Source organism: Corapipo altera, unplaced genomic scaffold (assembly GCF_003945725.1).
Source record: "Corapipo altera isolate COAL_440 unplaced genomic scaffold, ASM394572v1 113, whole genome shotgun sequence".
Taxonomy (NCBI): domain Eukaryota; kingdom Metazoa; phylum Chordata; class Aves; order Passeriformes; family Pipridae; genus Corapipo; species Corapipo altera.
The window spans coordinates 8,391,663-8,414,493 of NW_020884895.1; the positions used below are offsets into that span (position 1 = coordinate 8,391,663).

At 44.7% G+C, this 22,831-nt stretch overlaps 1 protein-coding gene across 7 annotated transcripts in view; it reads left to right on the top strand.

Annotated features, from left to right (window-relative positions):
* Window positions 1-22,831, top strand: part of MECOM (MDS1 and EVI1 complex locus) — a 333,793-nt gene that overhangs the window by 288,864 nt on the left and 22,098 nt on the right. For 3 of the 7 annotated variants that reach the window (XM_027647464.1, XM_027647466.1, XM_027647468.1), the window contains 5 exons: window positions 9,007-9,109; window positions 10,972-11,188; window positions 13,446-13,593; window positions 14,630-14,786; window positions 20,103-21,465. In XM_027647464.1, coding sequence (XP_027503265.1) covers window positions 9,007-9,109; window positions 10,972-11,188; window positions 13,446-13,593; window positions 14,630-14,786; window positions 20,103-21,465 — 1,988 coding nt within the window. The remainder of the gene's footprint in view (window positions 1-9,006; window positions 9,110-10,971; window positions 11,189-13,445; window positions 13,594-14,629; window positions 14,787-20,102; window positions 21,466-22,831) is intronic. The other 4 variants (XM_027647465.1, XM_027647467.1, XM_027647469.1 and 1 more) reach the window with 3 other exon arrangements.

Here is a 22,831-nt window from a genome sequence, read left to right on the forward strand (position 1 = left end):
GCTGAAATACACTTTATGCTGAAAAACGATAAATTCTCTCAGTGCAGAGCGTTTATGGAAGAGCGATAGGAAAAGGAAACTATACAGATTAATTGGAACAACAAATTCAAATATTTTACATTTAGTAGGAGCTGGCATAGACAGAGAAGATCAGAAGTGGGATCACGTGCATTGGTCAAAGCAACTCACTGTCTTTGGGTTGGAATTGGGGATCTGCAACTGAAAATGCACATGAGGCTGAAACATCAGCATCTCCCTCTGCAACTCAGACACGCACCCGCGCCTTGACGTTTTTGGAAGGAAAGTCATGGCGCTTTTAACTTTCTCTTTTTTTAGTGTTTACATTTCTGACATTTGGTAATGGTGGCTGTACTGCTGCCAATAATTTCTTTCATTCACTGGAGGCTTGTTATTTATTTTGCACAGTATTGTGCTGTTCATAATTCCATATTTTTATTGCTTTTTGTTGCTGAGATTTGCAAATTAGGATTTGGTTGTCTTTCAAGTAGCATGTTGTGAGCTGGGCGCTGTCAGCAAGGGACTGTTGTCTGTTTGACCCTCTGGAAATGCTGTGGATTTACCCACAGAATAGTCTGCGTACTCCCAACGTTTTATGACCAGAGCCTAAAAAGTTAATGCTAAAAATGTGCTCTCGAATCTTAAAGCAAGAAACCCTTTCTAGCAGCTCCTCCTTCTGCTTTCTTCTGGCACAAACTCACCAGAGGTAATATAAAATATAATAGGAAGGCAGACTGGGAAATGGACGTTACATGGCCAAACGTGTGCGTGTACGAGGAGTGACAAATGCAAGTCAGGGCTGAGCGTGCATATATAGACTGAGTGGAGCTGCCAGGGGGTCACAGGGCCTTGGTAACTCCTGGAAAGAAGGGGGAAAAAAAAAAAGAAAAACATGGGAAAAAAAGGGAAAATAAAAATAGGGTGGAGCTGAGGATGTGTATCAGTGGTCGTAGCTGGAGCTGGAGGGCAGAGGTGATGCAGCCCAGCTGGGACAGGAGACCCCAGCTCAGCTGGAGCCACAGCCAGTGATGGGTGCAGGGGTGGGGGGACACCCTGCTGGGGGGACACCCCAGTTCTGCTTTCTTCCCCCAGGAATACAAAGCACCTCAGCAGCCCTGGGTGCACGGGGAGCATCCCCGCTGCGGAGACGCTGCTCGCTCCCGAGGCACAGACACTCGATCAGCAGTAATTGTTCACCTCTAATTGCTTCAACTCATCTGTAAAATTCACAAGCAAACATTGGGCTCTACCTGAGAAGGTAAAAGATCCTGCCAGCGCTCCCAGGCTCATGCTGCCCACAAGTTTATACTACTAAATTCAAGCTTGACTGACAGACAGGTATGATTCCCAGACTGCTTGAGGCAGGAATTAGATGGACTCAGGGCGATGTGTAATGTAGTCACTCTGCTACGTTCTACCTGCTGTATTTAACAAAAAGAGTGAAAGAAAAACATTTTTTGTCATTTTCTCTATTAGAGTTTTTTCAGAGACATACCACCCCACCCCCTGACTCACGGCTGAGGTTAGGTTTCATCACTTAGGATCAACTTTACAAAAGGCCTGGGCTCTTTCTTATGACTGTATAAATGAGCTTTGCTGAGATGAACAGCTCGATAATGGTGGGATGCAGTCAAAACATGCACGCTGGATGCAACTCATGTTTCATTTGATTGCAGCTGGAGTAGGGTTTAAAAACTGCATTTTTTTTTGTTGTTGGTTTGGTTTTTTTTTATTTCAAATGAGATTGATCTAGGATTTCTTTTTTCTGTCTTCCTATTATCTCCTGTCATGCTTAATCTGACCTGAACATATGTAATTCAAGATGGATATAAATAATCAAATTCCACAAACGGGGCACTCTTGTTTTTGCCTTTCCCCAAAGAGACTACAGTGTGTGCAGAGCTTCAGAGAGTCTTGTCCCTGTTCTTGCCCTGGAATGCATTTTTTCATCTCAGAGTCAGGATTCAAGAGCAGTTTCTGCTAACTTGGACGACTCCCCTGTTATCATTAAATATCTATTAATTCGACTTTTTCATGACTTCAGAATGATTAGCCCTGTTAGGCTTTCTGGCAGCACTGTCAGCCCAGCTAAAGCATTATTTTTAAAGATGTACGTTAATGAAAGTGCAGTTGCAATTCCAGCAGTGACTATGGCAGTGGCATGGCAGGGGCTGTCACACATTCCAGGCTGGGAATCACAGTTACCTTCAAGCTCTAAGAAATAATTTATTTTTAAAATTTTTTTCTTTTAAGAAACGTTGTTGATGTTGAAGTTAAAATACCTGAATGCTGTTTTTATCTTGCTTATTGCTCGCAGAGTTCTGACAGTGATACAGCCACATACTGCTGTGAAACTGCCCTGAGCTTCCAGGTCTTTTCCCCCCTAACAAAGCAGCTCCTGAAGACTCCCTTTGGTTTATCCATGGAAAACTCAAAGTGGCTCAGATCACTTTACTGAGGTTTTAGCTTACTGTGCGTGCTGAAATAGGTTTTCGGTGGTTTTTTTTGTGTGTGTGCTTTGTTTTCTTTCCTTATACTCAAGTATGTGCCGCTGCAAAGGGAGAAAAACCAGTAGTATCACACCCTTAACAACGTGCACAATGTCAGTGATATAAACTTACAGGAGTGAACCTACTGCTGTAGGTTCCACCAGATCTGATCCCATCTTACACGTTTTACAAACTTTTTTAATCTGCAGGCACAGCCTCATGTTTCAGGTTTTACGGCCGTGGCCCCCCCTCCGTGGCGGGCAGAGGCTCCTTGCACAGCCACCTGCAAAAGTTGTGTATTTAAGGAATAGTTTTGAGGCTTTGTTGTCAGAGAGTGAAATTAAGGTTTTGGCTGTTGTGGGTCAGGAGGGCACACACACGCTGAGCTCATACGGGGCCCTATTCTGCCATGATTCTTCCTATGACTTATTAGTTATTAAGCAAATAAAACTTAATCCAGCTCCCACTGAAAATCTGTCTCCAGTGGAACAGGGATGTATTAGCTTGGGGCTGGTGGAATGAGGAGCTGCTTGGTGTTTTTCCACTTGCTGCAGTTAAAGCTGAGGCTGTGGGTGAAATTCCTACCTGGGCTTTATGATTGCCCGTGTTATCTGGAAGTTGATGCACTTGGTGGTGTTACCACTCTTGGCGTTGGACTGTCCTGACGTGACCTAAAATAAGCTGTTCAGAACCAAACCCAACAACCCAGTTGTTGCCATTTCTGCCCAGTGGTAAGGTTTTTATTGATGATTCGTGTTTAATAAAAGGGATAAGGCATGCTGTCTCTAAACAGTAATGCCTTTTTTGTGATGAGAGCTGTCAAATCCTACTGATATGCTTGCCAGAGTGTAGAGGATTATGGAGAGCCACAGAGCCAGGACACAGCTACACCTTGCTTGACATTCATGTGGTTCATTAATGAGGGTTCAGGACTGCTGGAGGACAGGAGAACAGGTGGGCACACAGGAGTTGGGGTCTGGTGTCAGTGCTTAGTGACCCCCAAGCAGGTCTGCAGGAGGTTCTGCAGGACCAGAGCAGCTTGGCTGGATGTGGCAGCCTCTCACCTGGAACCAGGTCTTTCACAGAAGCTAAAATTCATCTATGAAGGAAGAAGACATGAATGGCTCTGGGGAGGTGGCCTGCAGCCCCCAAGATGGCAAAGAGGGTGTCCTGCAGAGAGGGACCCTGCAGTTCCTTCCTTGCTCTCAGGGAGCAGGAGGCACCTTTTGCCTTGGAAGGTCGAAAAATGGGGATTCCTGGACCATTCTCCCTCCAGTCCATCCTGCTTGACAATTTTGGGGCACTTTGGAAATGAAGAAAGAAAGGATTCTTAGTCCTAGTGCTGAGGCACTGTGGTGCTCCCCCACCACCTCCGCAGGGTGAGAGGAGAGTCCTCTCTCCCCACCGGGCTCCCACCCATGCCTCTGCAGACACTTGCTGAGTTTCGCCTCTGGATTTTTGCTGAAGTTTTCTTTGGGCCAAGTACAGCTTTCAGGCAGGACTCCTCTACATTAGCCCTTGAAAAAACTCGGGTTTGTTTCAATTTATCATTTGCTTGAGTACAGCAAGAAGAACCTGGCTCGGGTTTCATCACACAGCTCTCCAGCTGCACAAGTTGTTCATCACAGGAGCTAAAGTTGAAGCTTCACCATTTGGACCTTTTTCTTTCTTGTTTTTTCCTTTCAAACTCTTAATTAGGGCTTGTTGTGAAGTTATATATCTCTTCGTCCTTCTCCTTTTCCTGGCAGGCATAATTCCTGGTTTTGATGGGGCTCCTTGAACATAAACGTTTATTATTAGTTTTGGACATTTAATTTGTTTTGCTTTTCAGGCAAGTTCCACTCTTGCTCCTAAGCAGCACAGGGGTGAATGCCAGTTGGCAGTGTGCAGGCTGCCTCTACAGGCACTCACTTTCCTGCCCCAGTTTAGGACATACTCTCTCTGGGGCACCAGAGCCTCCAAGGACAGCAAGGAGTTGAGGCTTGGGATAGATATGCCCATGGCACGTGGTCCAACTGGTGCAGAAGCAGCAGTGCAGGGTTTTGTGGGTGCTGATGGTGTTTGCCAGGGAACGATCCACCTTTGGGCTCTTCTGTTGCATCCCACCATCCCATGCAGAGTGGATCCTCCACTCGGTCCTGCCACTTACAGCTGTGTGGGGCAGGGCAGAATCACCGGGTGCCTTCCCCTGTGGTGGGAGCTGTGAGTTCAATATATGGGCTGGGTGTTGAAGTATGAGCAGATTCAGAGCAGCATCTCTCACCTGCCCTAAAATCTGAATTTCCCAGGCAACAGTGGAGCACATGTGATGTTTTCCAAAGCTCTTGGGTTTAGTTGGGGACTCTTGGGGGCACAACTGATGTGTATGCCTGGCAGCCGGTGCCTTTGCTCATCTGCCAAAGTGTCGCTTTTCCCCCCAAACCGTAACTTCAGTTAAATCCTCCTGGCTCTGGAGGGGTACTGGGAGGGAGCAGAGGGGGGTGCAGGCAGGGTGGTTTGGGGCTGGCCAGGGCAGGGGGGTGGCCGGGGTGTTTCACAGCACGGCCCGGCCAAGCTCGCGGGGAGTGCGTTTTAGCTATTATTGCAATTATTACAACTTCCTGAATAGGTCGAAGGTCGTTCATAATTCACGCTTCTGTCATCTTTACACATGCCAAACGCAGTCTATTAAGCATAAATAAAATTTCAAGTGCCTGACCAGGAAAAGTAAACTGGGATTCATAACAATGAGGCCTTATTCATCCATTTAAAAGTAAATTGTGTGTGTTCCTTTTTTCTCCCCCCTCCTCCCCTTTCCCTTTACGGCTTTGCAGTTTGGGAGCTTTTATTTCTGGTCGGTAGCAGAGATCTCTGACCTGCGGTGTGGGCAGGCACAGAGGACTGATGAACCAGGCCTCCCCCAGCTTCTCCCCACCTCGGACCCCCTGAACTCTGGAAGTGTTTCCAGATCTGGATCCGATTTTGCTCTTCCTATATAAACTGCAGTCACACACCGCTGATCCCAGGGCATGTGAAATGTGCATCTGGACTTGGCTTTTATTTTTTTTTCCCCCCTCTGCTCGTTGTTCCTCTCCTGTGCAGAAGCTCTTCCTATGCTTGATCTTGAGGCAGACTGGTGCACACTCGCACAGGTTAACCCCAAAAAGTTGGGTAATGGAATGGGCTTGATAGTCTGGAGAAGTGCTGTCCAGAAAATGAAAATCTTTCATTAATTACAGTAGGGTCAGGACTGCGCCCAAGAAATCTTCAGGCTTTGCAACTGAAAAATCCACTTATTCTATGTTTGTATTTCCTAATACAAAAAATACTGCCCGCAGTAGAGGTGCTGCAGTTGCAAAATGTGGGCAGCCTGAGGGAGACCTTAAGGGCTGGGGGGAAATTATGAGCTTCTTATTTGAGGGTTGCAGGACCCCCCCATCACCAGCCCTCAGTAGGCTGCTGCTGCCTCAAAATTGGGGTAACATGGTTCATTGCAACAGTTGGCTTCTCAGTTTTTCTCAGACAGGATAATTCCAGGAGGTTTTAGGTGAGAAGAGTGAGCAGACAAGTTTTTTTTGTGAGGTAGTAAGGATGACCCTTAATATCAGATTAAGTTTACCTGCATAATTGTTTTGGTTTAAACTTCAATATATTTTATTTTAGATTCTCAGTGCAACTCAAATTGATGTGTAAAGTGTTAGTGCAGGTGAGGGTTTTTTTTGTACATACAGAAATTAAGAAATCTATTTTTAATAATAATTAAGGTTAGTATTATAATAACGTGTAAATGCCAGACCTGGAGGTCTGTCGCTTGGCTCTTGATGAGAACCATCCTAAAACTTGGAGTTTTTTGGAACACTGTCTCATCTCCCCACTGAGGTGCGGAGGGGCTGGCCAAGGAGTTTCTGATGGGTAGTTTGATCATCTCTGCTACTTTTAAATACCAACACAGACAAGATAACTGGCTGCAGAGTTTATTCCCTCTGTAGGAATTTGTCCCACAGCTGCAAGAAAGATGCAGCATCGTACCAGTGCTTCCCAGAGAGAAGGGATGCTCCCCAGCACAGCACTTGGTGAACAAGGCCCTCTTTATGCCCCTGTACAGTCCATGTGTCCTCACTTTACTGTGAGAGGTGAAAAGGTCTATCAAAGGTTTATCAAAACACCTTTGATGGGACAGGAAAAATACAGGAGGAGGCTTTGCTGTGGTTTTGCTTGCTCCTTGGTGTGGAGGCACCACCAACCTCAGACTAGCAGCTGCATTTGCCTGATTGTGGCACAAAACCTGTCCTGGGCAGAGCAGAAGCTTTGGCACAACCTGTCTGGGATGGTGGAAGTCCCACCTGGCTGTGTGGTGGTCCTGATCCTGCTCCCACCCAACAGGGAAGTTTGCAGAAGTCCCTCTGGTCAGTGTGCACATATTATTGTTGCACATTTTATTTCCACCCAAAGCCAGGCAGCAGCCAAGCTTATCTTCCACAGATCCGACTGCAACTTCCCTTTCAGATATGCAGAGTCCCTTACACTTCTGGAAGAAAAAAGCCAGTTTTCAATACATTTATCTTAATAAAGGGAAAAACAAGCATCACTTACAGAAGATATTCACTGGATGTGGTGCTGTCATCAGGTTTATTTTCAAGAGGTGGAAGTTGGCTTTACTTGAATGTGTTTTGGTCTTTGGTGAAATGAGTTTCGTTGCCCCAGCATGTCCCCAGCACGCTGAAGCCGACAGAGCATCCCCGTATCCTTCAGCACCAAGGATGGCACAGTCTCCAGAGAGGATTGTGGTACCAGGCATTCTTCCAGCTGCAGGAAGAGATAAACACAAAACCCTGCCATGGCTCTTTTGGCCTCCAAAATACTCAGTGGAGTTTGAAATCCCCTCGGCAAGAAATACAAATGGGAAGCCCAAGCAGCCCCAGCTGATGGTTCAGTGAGGGTGGTGTGGAAGAGGAGGGAGGTGCAGCCTGGGCGGATCACACTGCACATAAACTCCTTCTCCTGGTTTTTATGGGGAAAATTTGCCACAAGCAGAAGTTTGTGGCATGGGTACATTGTGCCTGATGTGTTTTGCCAGCGCTCCTGTCACCTGGTGAGGGGTGAGCACGAGGGTGGTGGGATGAGCTGCCCCAGGAGCCTCCACCACTGCTCTCTGCACCCTCCTCCAGAGTATCTTCTGGGACAAGGCGAAGGAAAAAAAAAAATCCAAATCCGAGGAAATGCAACTTAATTCGTTGTTTTCAGGTATTTAGCCCTTGTCTGTGGGCACAGCTTGTGCAGAAAGGAAGGATTAGGCTATACGGCCACCTCCTGGAGGACACCGGTATGTGCTGGCTGCCGATGGTGTCTGTCCATGTGCAAGTGGGCAAGGAAAGCACCCACAAACCTTCACACACCCGTCCCTACCTGTGACAGATGCACCTGTGTGGCTTTGAACAACGCAGGTGATTTTCTGCCCTTCTCCCAGCGTGCTGCAGTGAGTGTTGAGAGTAAAGAGTTTGGGAGCAAAACGTTGAAAAATATGTTAGTCTGAGAAAATGCAAAGGCATCACTTTTTAGCATAGGAAATATAGCTGTCATGTGTTTTTGTTTAACAAGGCCCGAGGAAGTTACTAATATTTATTTGAGCTGCTTCGTGGAGCTTTTTAGAGCTCTTCACATTTCCTGCTCAGAGAGAAAGCAACCAGATGGATTTTGGGAATTTCCTTTCGGCAGAGCCTTGTGGTGCTGGTGTGAGCTTCCTCTGGTGCATGGACCCAAGGGAGGGTGTCCCCTTTGACCCCTCCACAGCCTCCTGCCTCCCTGATGGACTCCTTCCCACAGCCCAGTATCACCTGTATGAGGGGACCAGGTGTCACTGGCCAGGGTCACCACCAGAAGTTTTGACTGCTCACCGTGTTTCTTCATCCAGGACTGATTTTTCCTTTGATTTCCATTTGAAACTAAGGAATAACCAGGCTCATTGGTTTGTATAAACCTGTTTCCTCACAGCTTTCTGGACTGTGTAGATGGTTGGAATGGGGGATCGATATCTGTGGCTTAACCAGCAGCATCTACTCATACCTACTTTAGAATTATAGAATCATTAAGGTTGGAAAAGACCTCTAAGATCATCAAGTCCAACCATTAAAGTTACTTTAGTACCTTTTCCCAATGCAACAGGAGTTCCCCTTTCCAGGGGTTACTCAGGGATGTGTTTTATGGCCACTCTGCTCACGGGTTTGGTGTAACTCAACACGCAAGTTGCTGGTGATATCTGCAGTCATCACGCAGCTCATTTTGCAGCAGAGGCTGTTGAAAGCACTCGTCCTTTTCTGTCCTCACAGAGCCCAAAGTACAACAGCTTTGGGGCTGGAAGGAGCAGACCTGCCACAGTCAGTGGGCACCTCTCCAGCAGCAGCACCACGACAGGGCAGGCTCTGACCACATGGTTTTGGTCTGTAACACTCACCAGCAGTGGCTGATACCTCTTTCCCTGTTGTGCTGCTCACGTTGCTTTCTCTTTTTGTTTGTTTTCCAGATATTCTACAGAGTGGTAGCAGATATTGAACCAGGAGAGGAGCTCTTACTGTTCATGAAGAGTGAAGATTATTCACATGAGACAATGGCTCCGGACATCCACGGTTAGCCTCTTCTTACTCTTTCGTCTAATAGAGAGTATCACTGAAATTAAGCCAAAATGTAGGGAGATTTCTCCTCTGTTGGAATCCTGTTGAAATCTGGGATGGCTTTACTGCAGCCAGGGAGGAGAACTGGACCATGGTTGTATCTGTCCGTCTTCTACCCCTCTTTTTCTGATTGAAATTTGATTGGTTTGTGGGTATTGAAGAAGAAGAACAGGAGTTCATGTCCTTATCTTAAGGCTGTGCTGATCCTGCAAGACATGTATTGACCCTTACTATAGGTTATTTTTTGTCACTTAGCCAAACGTCTGTTACCTTGAAAAGAGAAAACCACAAAATCCCAGAATGTTCTGAGTTGGAAGGGACCCACAAGAATCACTGAGTCCAGCTCTTAAAATCTCGGACTGTTAATGTTGTTGTCACTTTGAGGACATTTCAGCCATTCTTCCTCCTTGTGCTCATCCCACACACTGATTCTGGGTCTGAAACTCCTGAGTTGTTGCGGAGATTTGTTCCCCACCTCCAAAAGCTCCTTTTGCTGTGCTGCCTGTCAGGCAGTGGGTTACACAGCCACAGTGGGAACTGGGTGTAGGATATCTGCTTGGTGCCCAGTAGGTTGCAGTTCATGCCAACAGGGACATTTTACAAATTGTCAGGGATTCAAGGATGGTACACAGGGGTTTTCCCGGGGCAGGAAGTATCAAGGTCTGTGCTTTCTTCGCTACCTGTACATTTAAAGCAGTATCTTTTGTTGTCTTAAGAAAAGGGTAGGGATTATTCATTCATTCCTTCCCATTTGATTTTGTGTTTGTTTTTTTTCCTCCAGTGGTAACTTTGTTTAGTTATTGCTAAAGATGTTCCCCTTTTCAGCACAGTGTTTTCCCTGCCTAGTCCCTATGGTCAAGTAGCTATTGTATAAATGACACCAGAGGAAATCTCTGCAGTCACATGCAGGATTATGTCCCACAGGGCTGATTTAGAAGCAGACTGAGCCAAAGTGTTGCTTGTGGACGGCCAAGAACAGAACCCTGTGACACTTTCTCTGGATCAGCTCAACTGTCAAGTAGCAACCAAGTACATACATTGGAGATTTCAGCCAGACTCCTCAGTGGCTTTCTGAGTCAGAGCCTCTGGGCATTTTTATCTGGAACCAGACCGGAGTGTCTGGCTCCTCATGTGGACCAACAGTAGAAAACCCAGCAGAAAAAAAATCATGGGATACTGTTTGCCAAGTTTGTTTTTTGGGATTTTCTTCAGCTAATCTATTCTTTTGCAGGAGTTGCTAATTAATGGAATGCGGTATTCACTCCAAAGTAACACTCTAGTATCTTCTACACTCATTTTCAGTGAGAAAAACATTATGACTGATGTTATGGAATTTAAAGCATGGACTTCAACTTCATGTGTCTCTGGCTTACTCGAACAGGGTTGGGTGCTGCAAAAGGACTCATGGAAATGAAGAGGCTTTTAAAAACTGTTAACACCTTTTTGTCTATTTTAGATGCTGATGTTTGTGTCTGAGTCATCTCCTTCAGCCTCCACTGGAGATCCACCTTAGACCTCATGTATATAATTCCATTTAGGATGGTATTTAAATATACTGACTTTTGTCCTGAGCCTGAGTTAGGGATCCCTATTTGATCCCAGGCAGTTAACATGTAGTGTTGCACTGTCATATATTGTAGAATTGAAGCATTATTATAAAGCATTCTTAGGAATCCTTCTTTCTTTTGAGGTTCTTCTCTTTTTAATTGAATAACTCTTCATTTAACCATACCATCATCCAACTCCTGATGTGATGGTGGTTAAAAATGGCTGAAAACTGATGTGGTCTCCCCGTGCCCAACCCCTTTGTGTTCCAGAGGAGCGTCAGTATCGCTGCGAGGACTGTGACCAGCTCTTCGAGTCCAAGGCTGAGCTTGTAGATCACCAGAAGTTCCCCTGCAGCACCCCTCACTCTGCCTTCTCCATGGTGGAGGAGGACTTCCAGAAGAAGCTTGAGAATGAGAATGACCTTCAGGATGTTCATGAAATCCAGGAGTGCAAAGAGTGTGACCAAGTCTTCCCAGACTTACAAAGGTAGGAGTAGATGCTTAAAATGTAGATGCAAGTTCTTCAATGGCTTCAGTTGGATTCCCTCAATTCCTTAGTGTCTTCTTTCCTGTGAAGTGACTGTGAACTGCCCTTTTTGGGACAGCAGTGTGTCTGTTTGCACTGCTTAATAATTATATACCCCTTAAATGCTGACTTGTGAATTTGGAGTATTTAGTGTGTTTCACAGAAACCCTCACCAGTCCATGATTCAGGGTGTTGTGGTGCCTGTCAGACCTTAGCATGGATTTCTGCATGCCCAATGTTAGTCCTTTTGGAAAATTGCTCCTGGAGGCTCCAGGTGCTCGTTCTGCAAGGTGGAGCCCTGTCTCACAAAACAGAGACACTCTTTTGCTCCTCCTGATAGGAGTGGAGGTAGCTCAGCATCACATGGGGCATCTCAGATCAGCATTATCTGACCTGATCCTTTCACTTCCTCAAAATTAGTGACACTGAAATTAAAACATGATGTGCCAAGCATCACATATTAGGTCAGCCCCACTGAGGAGGAATTTGTGCAGGCACAAGGTCTTGTTCACCCACGATGTTGAGCAGTGTGTGGCTCCACCTGTCTAATTTTCAGTCTGAGGGATTGATTCGAAGGGGCTGACAGAGGCAGATAAGTCAGAAGGATTTCCAGCAGGACTCCTGTCCATAACAGTTTTGCATTTGCGAGTTATTTGGTGTTAAAGTCCTTTTCTCCCCGAGAGCCATAGGATGATATCTAACATATGGGAATCATTGAGGAAATGTAAATTTAGCTTAAAATATTAAATATTGAAGAGGAAGGGCAGAAAACAAAGAACGAATCATCATAAATAGATGGGCAGTACTGTGAGAAAGAGTGAAAAATGAGAGGGAATGTAGTTGTTCTCCCAACTCCTGAATTATTGAAAGGCTCATACACCACTAAGACAGTTCACAGCAAAAAAGTGCCAAAATGTGCTATATCCAGATTATATAAAATAAAAGGCCCAAATGAACCATGGCTGGGGAAGTGAGTAACTACATGAAGAAACAGCTGAGCAGGAAGATGGAGATGTTGGGTCCAGGAGTGCCCAGTGCTGATGGGGAGTCATGGAGCTGCAGCAGAGTCAGGGAGCTGGTGCCAGAGCCAGGGACAAGCATCTGTCTGGGTCTTATGGCAGATTTGCTTATTAGTGCATGATGGAGAGTCAGTTGGTATAAAAATATTAGGAGGAGAAACCAGAAATACTTTTTCCCCCCTGAAGGAAGGAGAGAGGTAGAAGTAAGAGCATCCATAGGGTGAAAGTATTTCCATTACCTTTGGCTGAGGATGGAGATTACTATTGGGGCTGCACAACCCAAACAAGACTGTAACCCCAGTAGATTTTGTCACTGATTCTGCAGAGATCACTGGGAACTTCATGTGAGAATAGGTTGATCCAGTTGGGCATCCTGGGCTAAAAATCACAGTTTCGAGTGGCTTTTCTGTGGACCTACTCTAGCATTATGTAGTGATCTTTCCCCAAGCAGTAGTGTGAGTTATGACTCAGTTTGTGACCAAGCAATACAGGTGTTTAAAAATATATGTTCACTACAAATTAATAATAAAAATTCAGAGACAAAAATTAATTCAAAGACATGCAACAGAAATTAGGTGGACATTGAATATCCTACTAGTAGACTGAATAAACCACTTAGAAATTAGTGACAAAACAACTACACAGTCGAACACAATTAACAGTAATCATGAAGAATAACTTCATTTGTAGTGTACCATATCTAGAGGCTTCTTAAACTCTTCCTGTCCTGCTCCAGAGGTGCTATTCCTCATCTATTCCTGCTGTAAGAAAAATTGATTACCATCAAAGGAGTGGATTTATGGCAGGTGTTGGGATCCAAGGTATGTTTAGAGGGAAAGTCATAAGGCAGAAATAATTCAGACTGCAGGGAAGAATTACCAGAGTGAAATACTGAGACGTGTATGAAATAATCTCCTTAGGGAGAGATGGCAGCAGCATCTCCTGGAGCATTTGCAAGTGACCTGGCAAAACATGAGAGGATGTGTTATTCTGGTAAGGGAGGAGGAGGTTCTGCCTCCTGGCTGGAGTGAGCCTGGTGTTCAAAAACTTGTTTCTGTCAGGATTGGGCCTTTGGGGCTATTAAAGAAGTTATTTTTTTTTTGCTGTAACTGTGCACTCTACTCTCTCCTCTTCCTGTAAACCACTGATAAGCCCACGTGTGTGACAGACCATGCTGAGCCCTGTTCCTGTTTCCACAGCCTGGAGAAGCACATGTTGTCACACAGCGAGGAGAGGGAGTACAAGTGTGACCAGTGTCCCAAAGCCTTTAACTGGAAGTCCAACTTGATACGTCACCAAATGTCTCACGACAGCGGGAAGCACTACGAGTGTGAGAACTGTGCCAAGGTACAGTGAATTTGTAGGCTGCCTGGCACTTCTTGTGCTGCAGGATACACGGGAGCATGGAAATGAGGATACCTTGGGCTGGGATGTAGGAGGATGTAGGGTTTCTGCCATGCTCCAGGTGGTTTTTCAAGGGTTTACGCTTCTACTTTATAAATATGTTATTTTTCTACCCCTTTTGATTTGGTAATGGCTGTGGAGTCTGAAGTGAGCACTGATGCAGGATGCTGAGCACCCTCAGTCTCAGGGCTTGGCAACCTGAGAGGATTGGTGGGGTGTAAGAAGGTCACTGAGAGGCACTGAGGGGCAAGAAATCCCAGTGAAACGCAGGGTGGAGAGTTCCCCAGGCTGTGTGCCAGCTGTTGGGACCAGAAACTTCAGGACACTACTGCAATATGAAGGAAAATAAGAAACAGCAATGGGCCCTAGCTGCACTAAGTGAGCACAGCTCATCTCTAGAGCATCTCCCATCACTTCCCTGCACTGGGCTTGCTGTGTGGATTATTTGTATAGGATGTGGTGCTCTGCATTGCTTTTTATCAGATCCCCAAAGCTTGGGCCTTCTACTTGAGAACCTAGTTGGTTTTAGGTGGATTTGCTGCAATAATGGGAATTTCTATTGAGATTACAAGATGCAACCAAGCCATGGTTTCTAGGACTGTATTGTGTACAGGATTTCTTGCTGTCACACTCTCCATTGTTGATATAAAGTATTTTTGTTGCAGTAATGCTTAGAGGTTTCAAGCAGCCACATTTTGACACATTTTCCATGAAGTCCCTTACCTCAAATGTGCAGTTTCTAATGGCCAGGTCAAATGCATTTGCTGCAAAGGGGTTAACAGATCCACCCAATACTTTGCTGATCCTGGGAAACTGAGGCCCCATCCTGCAGGCACAGCTCCCACTGATGCCCATTAGTGAGGTTTTTAATCTTAGGCACTCCCAAAAATAGCTCCAAGGTTTGAATTTTAAAAGACTCTTGTAATAACTGGCTTCTTCCACAGTCAAGTTTCTTGGTTAATCAGTACTCATTTCCTAGCAGGTTTTCACGGACCCCAGCAACCTTCAGAGGCACATTCGTTCCCAGCATGTTGGGGCTCGTGCTCACGCTTGTCCAGAGTGTGGCAAAACCTTTGCCACTTCTTCAGGCCTCAAACAGCATAAACACATCCACAGCAGTGTCAAACCTTTTATATGTAAGTCTTCAACTAAATGTGTTTGTTTAAGTGTTTCTTTTGCTGTAAAGCAGGGCGAGCTGGAAGCAGGAGGTTGTGTTCTGCTCCCTTTGAGCTGCCCACCGGTGTCGTGTGGGTTGTGAGTAGTTAAATGAGTTCTGGGTAATTTGTGGTCCAATGCAAAGAGTTATTTTCATGTGATTTTCCTTTTCAGACAGACACTGTATGTTGTATAAGTGTACCTGTTATCCCTGGGATGTTTTTCCATGCACAGATGCAAAGCGAGGAGTGGGATTTAGCAGGGAGGAGCCATGCCAGCCTAGTGTAGCCTCACTGCTTTGCACCGTGCTGAGCTGGCTGCTCTCCTTCCTGCTCTAGGGGTTAATTTTGCACCACAGTCTCCACAGCAGATGCCATGACTTTTGCTGGAGTTGGGAAACAAACCTCAGAGGCAGTGAGTTTGAGTTAGAGCAGTTTGCTGCCCTCCTTGAGGCTCCTTTGCATGCCCCAAGTTTTAAGTACTGAGTTGAGCTATTAGATCTGTCCCAGCAATAAAACTTGCCTTGGATGTGAGCCTGACTCTGTACTGGGCTTAAATCAGATCCTCAGTGTCTCATGGGTTGTGTTTGCTGCTGAGCCAGACCCTGCTTGATAAGGGTGCAGGTTGCTGTCTCTCCCTTTCACTGGGGAAGCACAAGCAGAAAATATTTTTAAAAATTATTCTTGGCACTGCAGCTTTCCACCACAGCCTTTTCAGACACCTGCTGTGGCTTGAAAGGTACCTTGTGACCACCCCCCCTACTTGTCCACTAGACCTCTTAATCTTTTGCTGCTCTCAGCAATAATTTACCTAAATATTGGCACCACAGCTGGAGAAACCATTGACCATAAGCTCATATAATTTCTCCAGAGAAGGAGTATTGTCTTAAAAAACTAATTTGTGCAAGATCTGTAACCTGCCATTGGGTTAATAATACTTTTGATTTGGATTCCTTCAATGAGAAAAATATATAAATAGATCCAATGTTAAATATCACTAATAACTTTTAAAGCTGATTGCAACCCTCAATTAGAAAACAGTACCTTCTGGTTAGGTGGAGAGTCTTCAGATGGTCCTATTGCAACTTCTTACATAAAAGTCTCTTAAGTGGCGCCTCTCGTACATGAAGTAATCTCTCAGATGCTCTTTGTTGCTATTTATTCTGATAAATCCAAACAGCAACTGGTATTCTTCACATGTACAATGTGAGGGATGAAACCCTATTGAGCGACCTACAAGTAAGAGCCGTGTAATCGCAGAACAAAAGGGTTTGGAGACCACATGTTTGGTCAGCTTTGCCGAGCAATGAGAGGGAGGTAGGGTCACCTAGAGCAGATATCTGTTTTCCACCAGAAGGCCACACACCATGATTTACTCGTACCAGTCTGTTTATGGCAACTGTCTCTTATTACAGTGCACCGCCCAAGCTTGAGTGAAAACTCACCAACACTAAGGTAATTACTCACTGCCTTAGCAAAATCTCCAGCCTCTCCAAATAGAAACCACATGCCATAATAGACTGAACATATTCAAAATAGTACTTACAGTAATTTTTTTTTAATAAGCAGAAAATATGCAAACTTAACTGCTGGCTAATTTGGGGTCCAGAGACAATGGTGGTACAGAGTGTGCTTCGCCATGAGATTAGTTTTTGCAGTTAGGGATCCAGATTGGGAGTTTGTGTTAAATCTGGGGTCTCTAGAGCAATAAAAGCTGCAAGAAGGGAAGCTTCCCTTAAAAGTTAGTTACTTAAAAGTATGGCACTGAGATTTAAAGGGTGTAGTAAGGTGTAATAGGTGAAATCAAACCTGGCTTATGTCGCTTTGCTACATGGAAGCAATTAAAGTTGATAACCATCCTCAGTCTGCTAAAGTTTAAATCACGTGATGAAAAGGAGGTGGATCTTATAACCCAGTCTGAGGAGACCTGGCTCCTTGGAATATCCATGGAGGTGGAGGTGGCACAGTCTGTTTAGACAGAGTCTCCTCCAAAATCCATGGGGCATTGAGTGTGCCTGTCACTGATGCTGTGATCACCCAGGCTTCAGGTGGCAGTCTCCAGGAGTAAAACTACTCCAGGGGGCAAGGGCTTCAAGCTGGGCCCAAAAATTTCTTTTCCAGCCTTTTGAGCCCATGGATTAAACAGAGTGCCTGTTAAATACAAAAGGCACCTTGAGCAAGCAGCACCTCATTAAATAGTTTCAAATAACTTCAATGCTCAGAAATGTGAAATCCTGGTTACAACTGTTAATTGTTTGATTGAGATTGCAATGATAAATATTTACATATTTTTGTGGTATTGCCATTATTGATCGAATTTAGCTTTGAAACTGATAAAATACATTTAGTCAGATGATGAATTTCATCTCCCTTAATAGTCTGTAAGGATATCTCTCAATTCTAAGTGTATATTTTTGCTTTTCTCCAGAGTTGAGTATTTCTTGAATTCTGTTGACTTTGGAATATATTAACGGAGAATAATAATTTAATACTGTACCACTTGTCTCTAAGGCAGAACTTCCTAGACTTTAGGAAGACTAAATCTGTGCCAATAGTTCCCTTTTCACCCCCTTGCCACTCCAGCCTACCTGAGAAAAGCCTTATCTTTAATAAAGCCATGTCAATAAGAAGCAGACCCTCAACGCAACCTGGTAGAAGATCAAAAGTTCATAAAACATTATTTATTTTTAATTTTACCTTAGCCTAGCCTTGGAAATGCATGCATTTGAGATATTTTTGTCTGAAGAAATATATATGGTCTATTCTGCTTTACACTTGGAGAGGAGTTGCTCCATAATATTCAAGGTGAAGCTTGTGCAAAATTATGGATACGACGCTCATGTCACCATTTGGGTCAATTCAGTTTTGGTTTCTGTGAGCAACGTGATGGGAGCAGGGGGAGTTCACTGTGTAAAACCTCAACAGGGAAGGTAAGGGGCCTGGTTCTGTACCCTGAAGTTTGGAGGTGGGAGCAGAAATTTTATGCCTGCAGTTAGGCTAAAAATAGGAGAAAATAGCAGAAAAATCAGAGCTTCATACTGCAAAAAGTAAACAATAAGTAGTTCTATATTAAATAAAAAATATTTCTATGTTAAATAGGCAAATGAAAAATTAAATTTTTTTTTAAAGGGGCAGAAAGAACTTAAGAGGAAAACAGGCATTTTCAAGGAACTAGAATAATCTCTCCTCGTCTTTTGTGTCTCTCTTTTTTGTTTACCTTCCATATTTTTTCTTCTATATTTTTCATTATACTTTTGGTTTTCTCTCTCCTCTCTCTTGTCTCTCCTTGTGAATGAAGATTTCCAGCAGGAACAGTTACTGATACACAGCACCAAACATTCTTCCTGAATTACCGCATTGCGAATTTCCTGTGTTTGGGCCCAATTCTGCACTCTCTCTGCCCCACGAATTGTCCCGGGGATGTCAGTGGGATGTGAGCAGGGAAAACGGGTGGATGGGGCAGGATCGGGCCGTGGAACAATAGGAGCATTGTTGCTGAGATATGGAGCAGCCTCCTGAAGAGGTAAACAGTTAAGGGATGACAACAAGTGGTCAGGTTTCTCAAGGGCAGAGATTCGGAGGAGCAGGAAGGTTAGTGCGGGCCCCGGTGCGAGTGGAAGTTAGAGGACGTGATTGCAGTTCATGGGAACCAAGAGTGCAGGATGGGATACATTCAATTCAGTTTCCTCTGCAGGCTTAAAATAGAGCCATTGTAAATTATGTCAGACTGTCTCAAATCATGAAAATGATTGTTAAAAAGCCCTCAGAATACACAATGTGTATTGTTGCACGGCTTTGATGTGTGAAAGATGAGAGTTTATGATATAACACAAATTAAATAAAAATAAAGCGGCCACATGCTTTTTCCTGGCTGGGGAAAAAAAAAAAAAAGGATTTATTACAGAGGGATAACACTGGTTGCTGATAATGCTGCTGCCTTGTTTTTAAACAACTGGTAGAAGCAAGGTAGTGCAGAGGTACAGACAAATTTTAGCATAATGAAGAACGCAAGACTCAGATTTGCCCAATGCTCCTGCTTATCCAAAGGATGCCAAAAGGGGACATAAAAAGGCGCTGGGGAGCTGAGCATTACCCTCTTCCAAATCCCACTTTAATTTATAACTTAGTTGTTGCCCCAGTTTGCTCCCTAAGCTTTGTAGCAGCCAGAAAATCAGGAACGTGCAGAATCCTGTTTGGATCAGTGACATGATGGACTCTTCATAGTGTCTCACTGTACCACCAGGAGCACTTCCAGCCTCCTGCTACTGCCAGTGTTTACTGGAAGCTGTGCTGAGTGTCACAGGCTAGATCAGGTCTGTGTTCCCAAAGTAGATCTGCTCCCCTCTGTGGTCCCAGGCTCTCTCCAAGTGCTGCTTTTGTGAGGCTGAAACTATTTATCATCCCAGAGGAGTTTGAAAGGAGATCCACTGGGCTCTTACTGAGCATCAGATGTGCAAATAAATACAGCTTCATTCTTAAATTAAATTTTTTTTGAAATGCAGTGTATTTTGTCATGTGCAAGAGGCAAATAAACAATGTTATGACTAGTAAAGTTGTTAAGATGTGGAATTTAGAGTTACAGCATCACAGGCACCTGTAAGGACTATGCTTTACACAAATAGAAATTCTTTGGACATATGAGAGTACTAGGCTGAGGTTACTCAGGCTCTAGCCTGGACTTCCATGAGATTAAATTTTTAATTGTAAGTGGAAAAAAGTGTTGTTTGTTATCAAGATTATACCTGGAAATACCTTGTTGTCTCCTCCTTCACCTCTTTCCTATCCTTGTGGTCTTACAGACTGAAAGCTCTGTGAGGCAGCTCCATCTCTGTCTGGTCCTGCAAATATTTATTTTAATGACTAATTTCCACATGGGAATAGTGACATGAATGGATGTCATTTGAAGACACCTGTGCTCTCACACAGGAGTGCTGTGGGTTCATACAGGGTCACAGCACCGTGGCTCTTGCTGGGGCTCTGGGGGCTGATGCAACATGGAATAACAGTACTGACTGTGCAACACTGTGCAATGCAAAGAGCAAACGAGGAGAGTGTGTCTTTTAGTGATTCCAGACCTTTCCTGGTTTGTTGGAGTGGGTTTTGATTCTGTCTTTAGACATTTGTCTGCCTTGCTTTGGAGCGTACAATAGCTTTTGTACATTTGTGCACCCAAACTTCTCCCTGTGGCTTCCTCGTTGGCATTTGGTGGGTAAAAAAATGGTGTTATTTGCACGATTTTGGGGGTGGGGGCAATTACCATAAAGCCTGAGATGTGTTGTTGTTGTTGTTTACATACAGGTGAGGTCTGCCATAAATCCTATACTCAGTTTTCAAACCTTTGTCGTCATAAGCGCATGCATGCTGATTGCAGAACCCAAATCAAGTGCAAAGACTGTGGACAAATGTTCAGCACTACGTCTTCCTTAAATAAACACAGGAGATTTTGTGAGGGCAAGAACCATTTTGCAGCAGGAGGATTTTTTGGCCAAGGCATTTCTCTTCCTGGAACCCCAGCTATGGATAAAACGTCCATGGTTAATATGAATCATGCAAATCCGGGCCTTGCTGACTATTTTGGAGCCAATAGGCATCCTGCTGGTCTTACCTTTCCAACAGCTCCTGGATTTTCTTTTAGCTTCCCCGGTCTGTTTCCTTCAGGCTTGTACCACAGGCCACCTTTGCTACCTACTAGTTCTCCTGTTAAAGGACTTCCAAGCACAGATCAGACAAACAAAAGCCAAAGTCCCCTCATGACAAATCCTCAGATACTGCCAGCCACCCAGGATATTTTGAAGGCACTAAATAAACAACCACCAGTAGGGGAGAATAAGCCAGTGGAGCTTCAACCAGAAGGGTCCTCTGAAGAGAGGCCGCATGAGAAACTCAGTGACCAGTCAGAGAGTAGTGACCTTGACCTTGACGATGTCAGTACCCCCAGTGGCAGTGACCTGGAAACCACCTCGGGCTCTGATCTGGAAAGTGACATTGAAAGTGAGAAAGAGAAATTTAAAGAAAATGGTAAAATGTTCAAAGACAAAGTAAGCTCTCTGCAGAGCCTGGCGTCAATAAATAATAAGAAAGACCACAGCAATCATTCCATTTTCTCACCATCCTTAGAGGAGCAGACTGCGGTGTCGGGAGCGGTGAATGATTCTATAAAGGCTATTGCTTCTATTGCTGAAAAGTACTTTGGTTCAACAGGACTTGTGGGGCTGCAAGACAAAAAAGTCGGAGCCTTACCTTACCCTTCCATGTTTCCCCTCCCGTTTTTTCCAGCATTCTCTCAATCAATGTATCCATTTCCTGATAGAGACTTGAGACCGTTACCCTTGAAAGTGGAGCCCCAATCACCCAGTGAAATAAAGAAGATCCCAAAGGGAAGCTCTGAGTCTCCCTTTGACCTCACCATAAAGCGTAAGGAGGAGAAGCCACTTACTCCCATACCCTCAAAGCCAGCAGCCCCCTGTGCAGCCAGCCAGGACCAGCCGCTGGATCTCAGCATGGGCAGCCGAAGTCGAGCCAGCAGCACAAAACAAGCCGAGCCTCGGAAAAACCACGTCTTTGGAGAGAAGAAGGCGGGAGACCTTGAGCAAAGGAAAGCTTCGGAGTCCTCTTTGCAGCACGCCAGGCCCACCCCATTCTTTATGGATCCCATTTACAGGTAACAGACTGTCTGCTGCCTTTCAGCATCCTTTGGGACAGGCAGCCAGGGCCACAACCCCGTCTCCCTCCCAGTGTCCCTGGAGGCACCATCCTACTGAGGGGGCATGGGCGGGGTCCAGGCTGCATTTTGGCCTGCACATCCCACCTCACATCCCAGCTGTTCCCACCCAGCCCCAGGGCTGGTAATGCTGCAATTAACAAGTCTTCGTAACTGCCCTCATTGCCATAAGTCATTAGTTTAGCCTGCATAGCTTGACGTGCAGAAGCTGAATATATTCTCTTACCCATAGATGAATTGGCATCAGTGTTGAATATCTGTATATTTGGTGTGTATTTGACATCACTGGTTTGCCTGAAATTCTTTTTTTCCCCAAAATGCTGCCCACTCTGGCTTCCCCTGGATTTGACAGTGCATCTCCCCAGCGTGCGTGTTGTACTCCACCTTGCCAGTTCCTCTTGAATTCAGTGGGAGTATCTCATAAGTACAACATTGGTCCTAAGTAATATTAAAAACATGGAAATTGAGAGTGATTTCTGCCCTTTTTTACCATTATTTGAGTAGTAGGTTGATTTCTTCAGGCATTTCATTCATGGAATTGAAGGCACAGCGTCCTGGTGTGTATAAAGCCTCCCCAGTGGGCTACTTAACCATAGAGTCATCACAGAAAGGCTTGGGTTGGAAGGGACCTTAAAGATCATCTTCTTCCAACCCCCTGCCATAGGCAAGGACACCTTCCACTAGACCAGGTTGCTCAGAGCCCCATCCATGATCTACCTGGAATGATCTGCCATAGATGTACCTGAAGTCAGTGGGAGCCTCAGTGTTGGCTTTGACACGTGAACAAGCAGACACTGTCAGTGAGCTGAGGTTTTAAAAACCATTGTTAAATTTCAGACCTCCTGGTGTTTCCCAGTAGAGCCGAGATGGATCTCACTGGGATCTAAATTTCACCTGCATCCTCTGTACGTCAGCCCCCTTGCCCTTTCTGTAACCAGACAAAGTCATGCATCTAAATTAGTTTAGAGAAATATTAGCCATAAAAATATTTGTAATATAAATGACTGATTTTACAGCCTATTGTTAAAAAAAGAAGGTTATTGCCGTGTAAATTACGTTAATTTATTACGCTATCTGATAAAGGAATGCTGTGGGCAAAGTTTTTGCAGAATGCTTGTGCATAAGACAGCAAGTCTGCATTATGAAGAAACAGGATATGATGCTATTTAGTGAGATGGTTTTATTTCATGCCAGATTGATATCTGTATTAGACCATAGGTTTTCTTTGCATCATATTCATTTAAAATGCCTGAAGCAGCGGAAATAATGATCCGTCCTTTATGGCCCTGCATTACAAACTAATTAA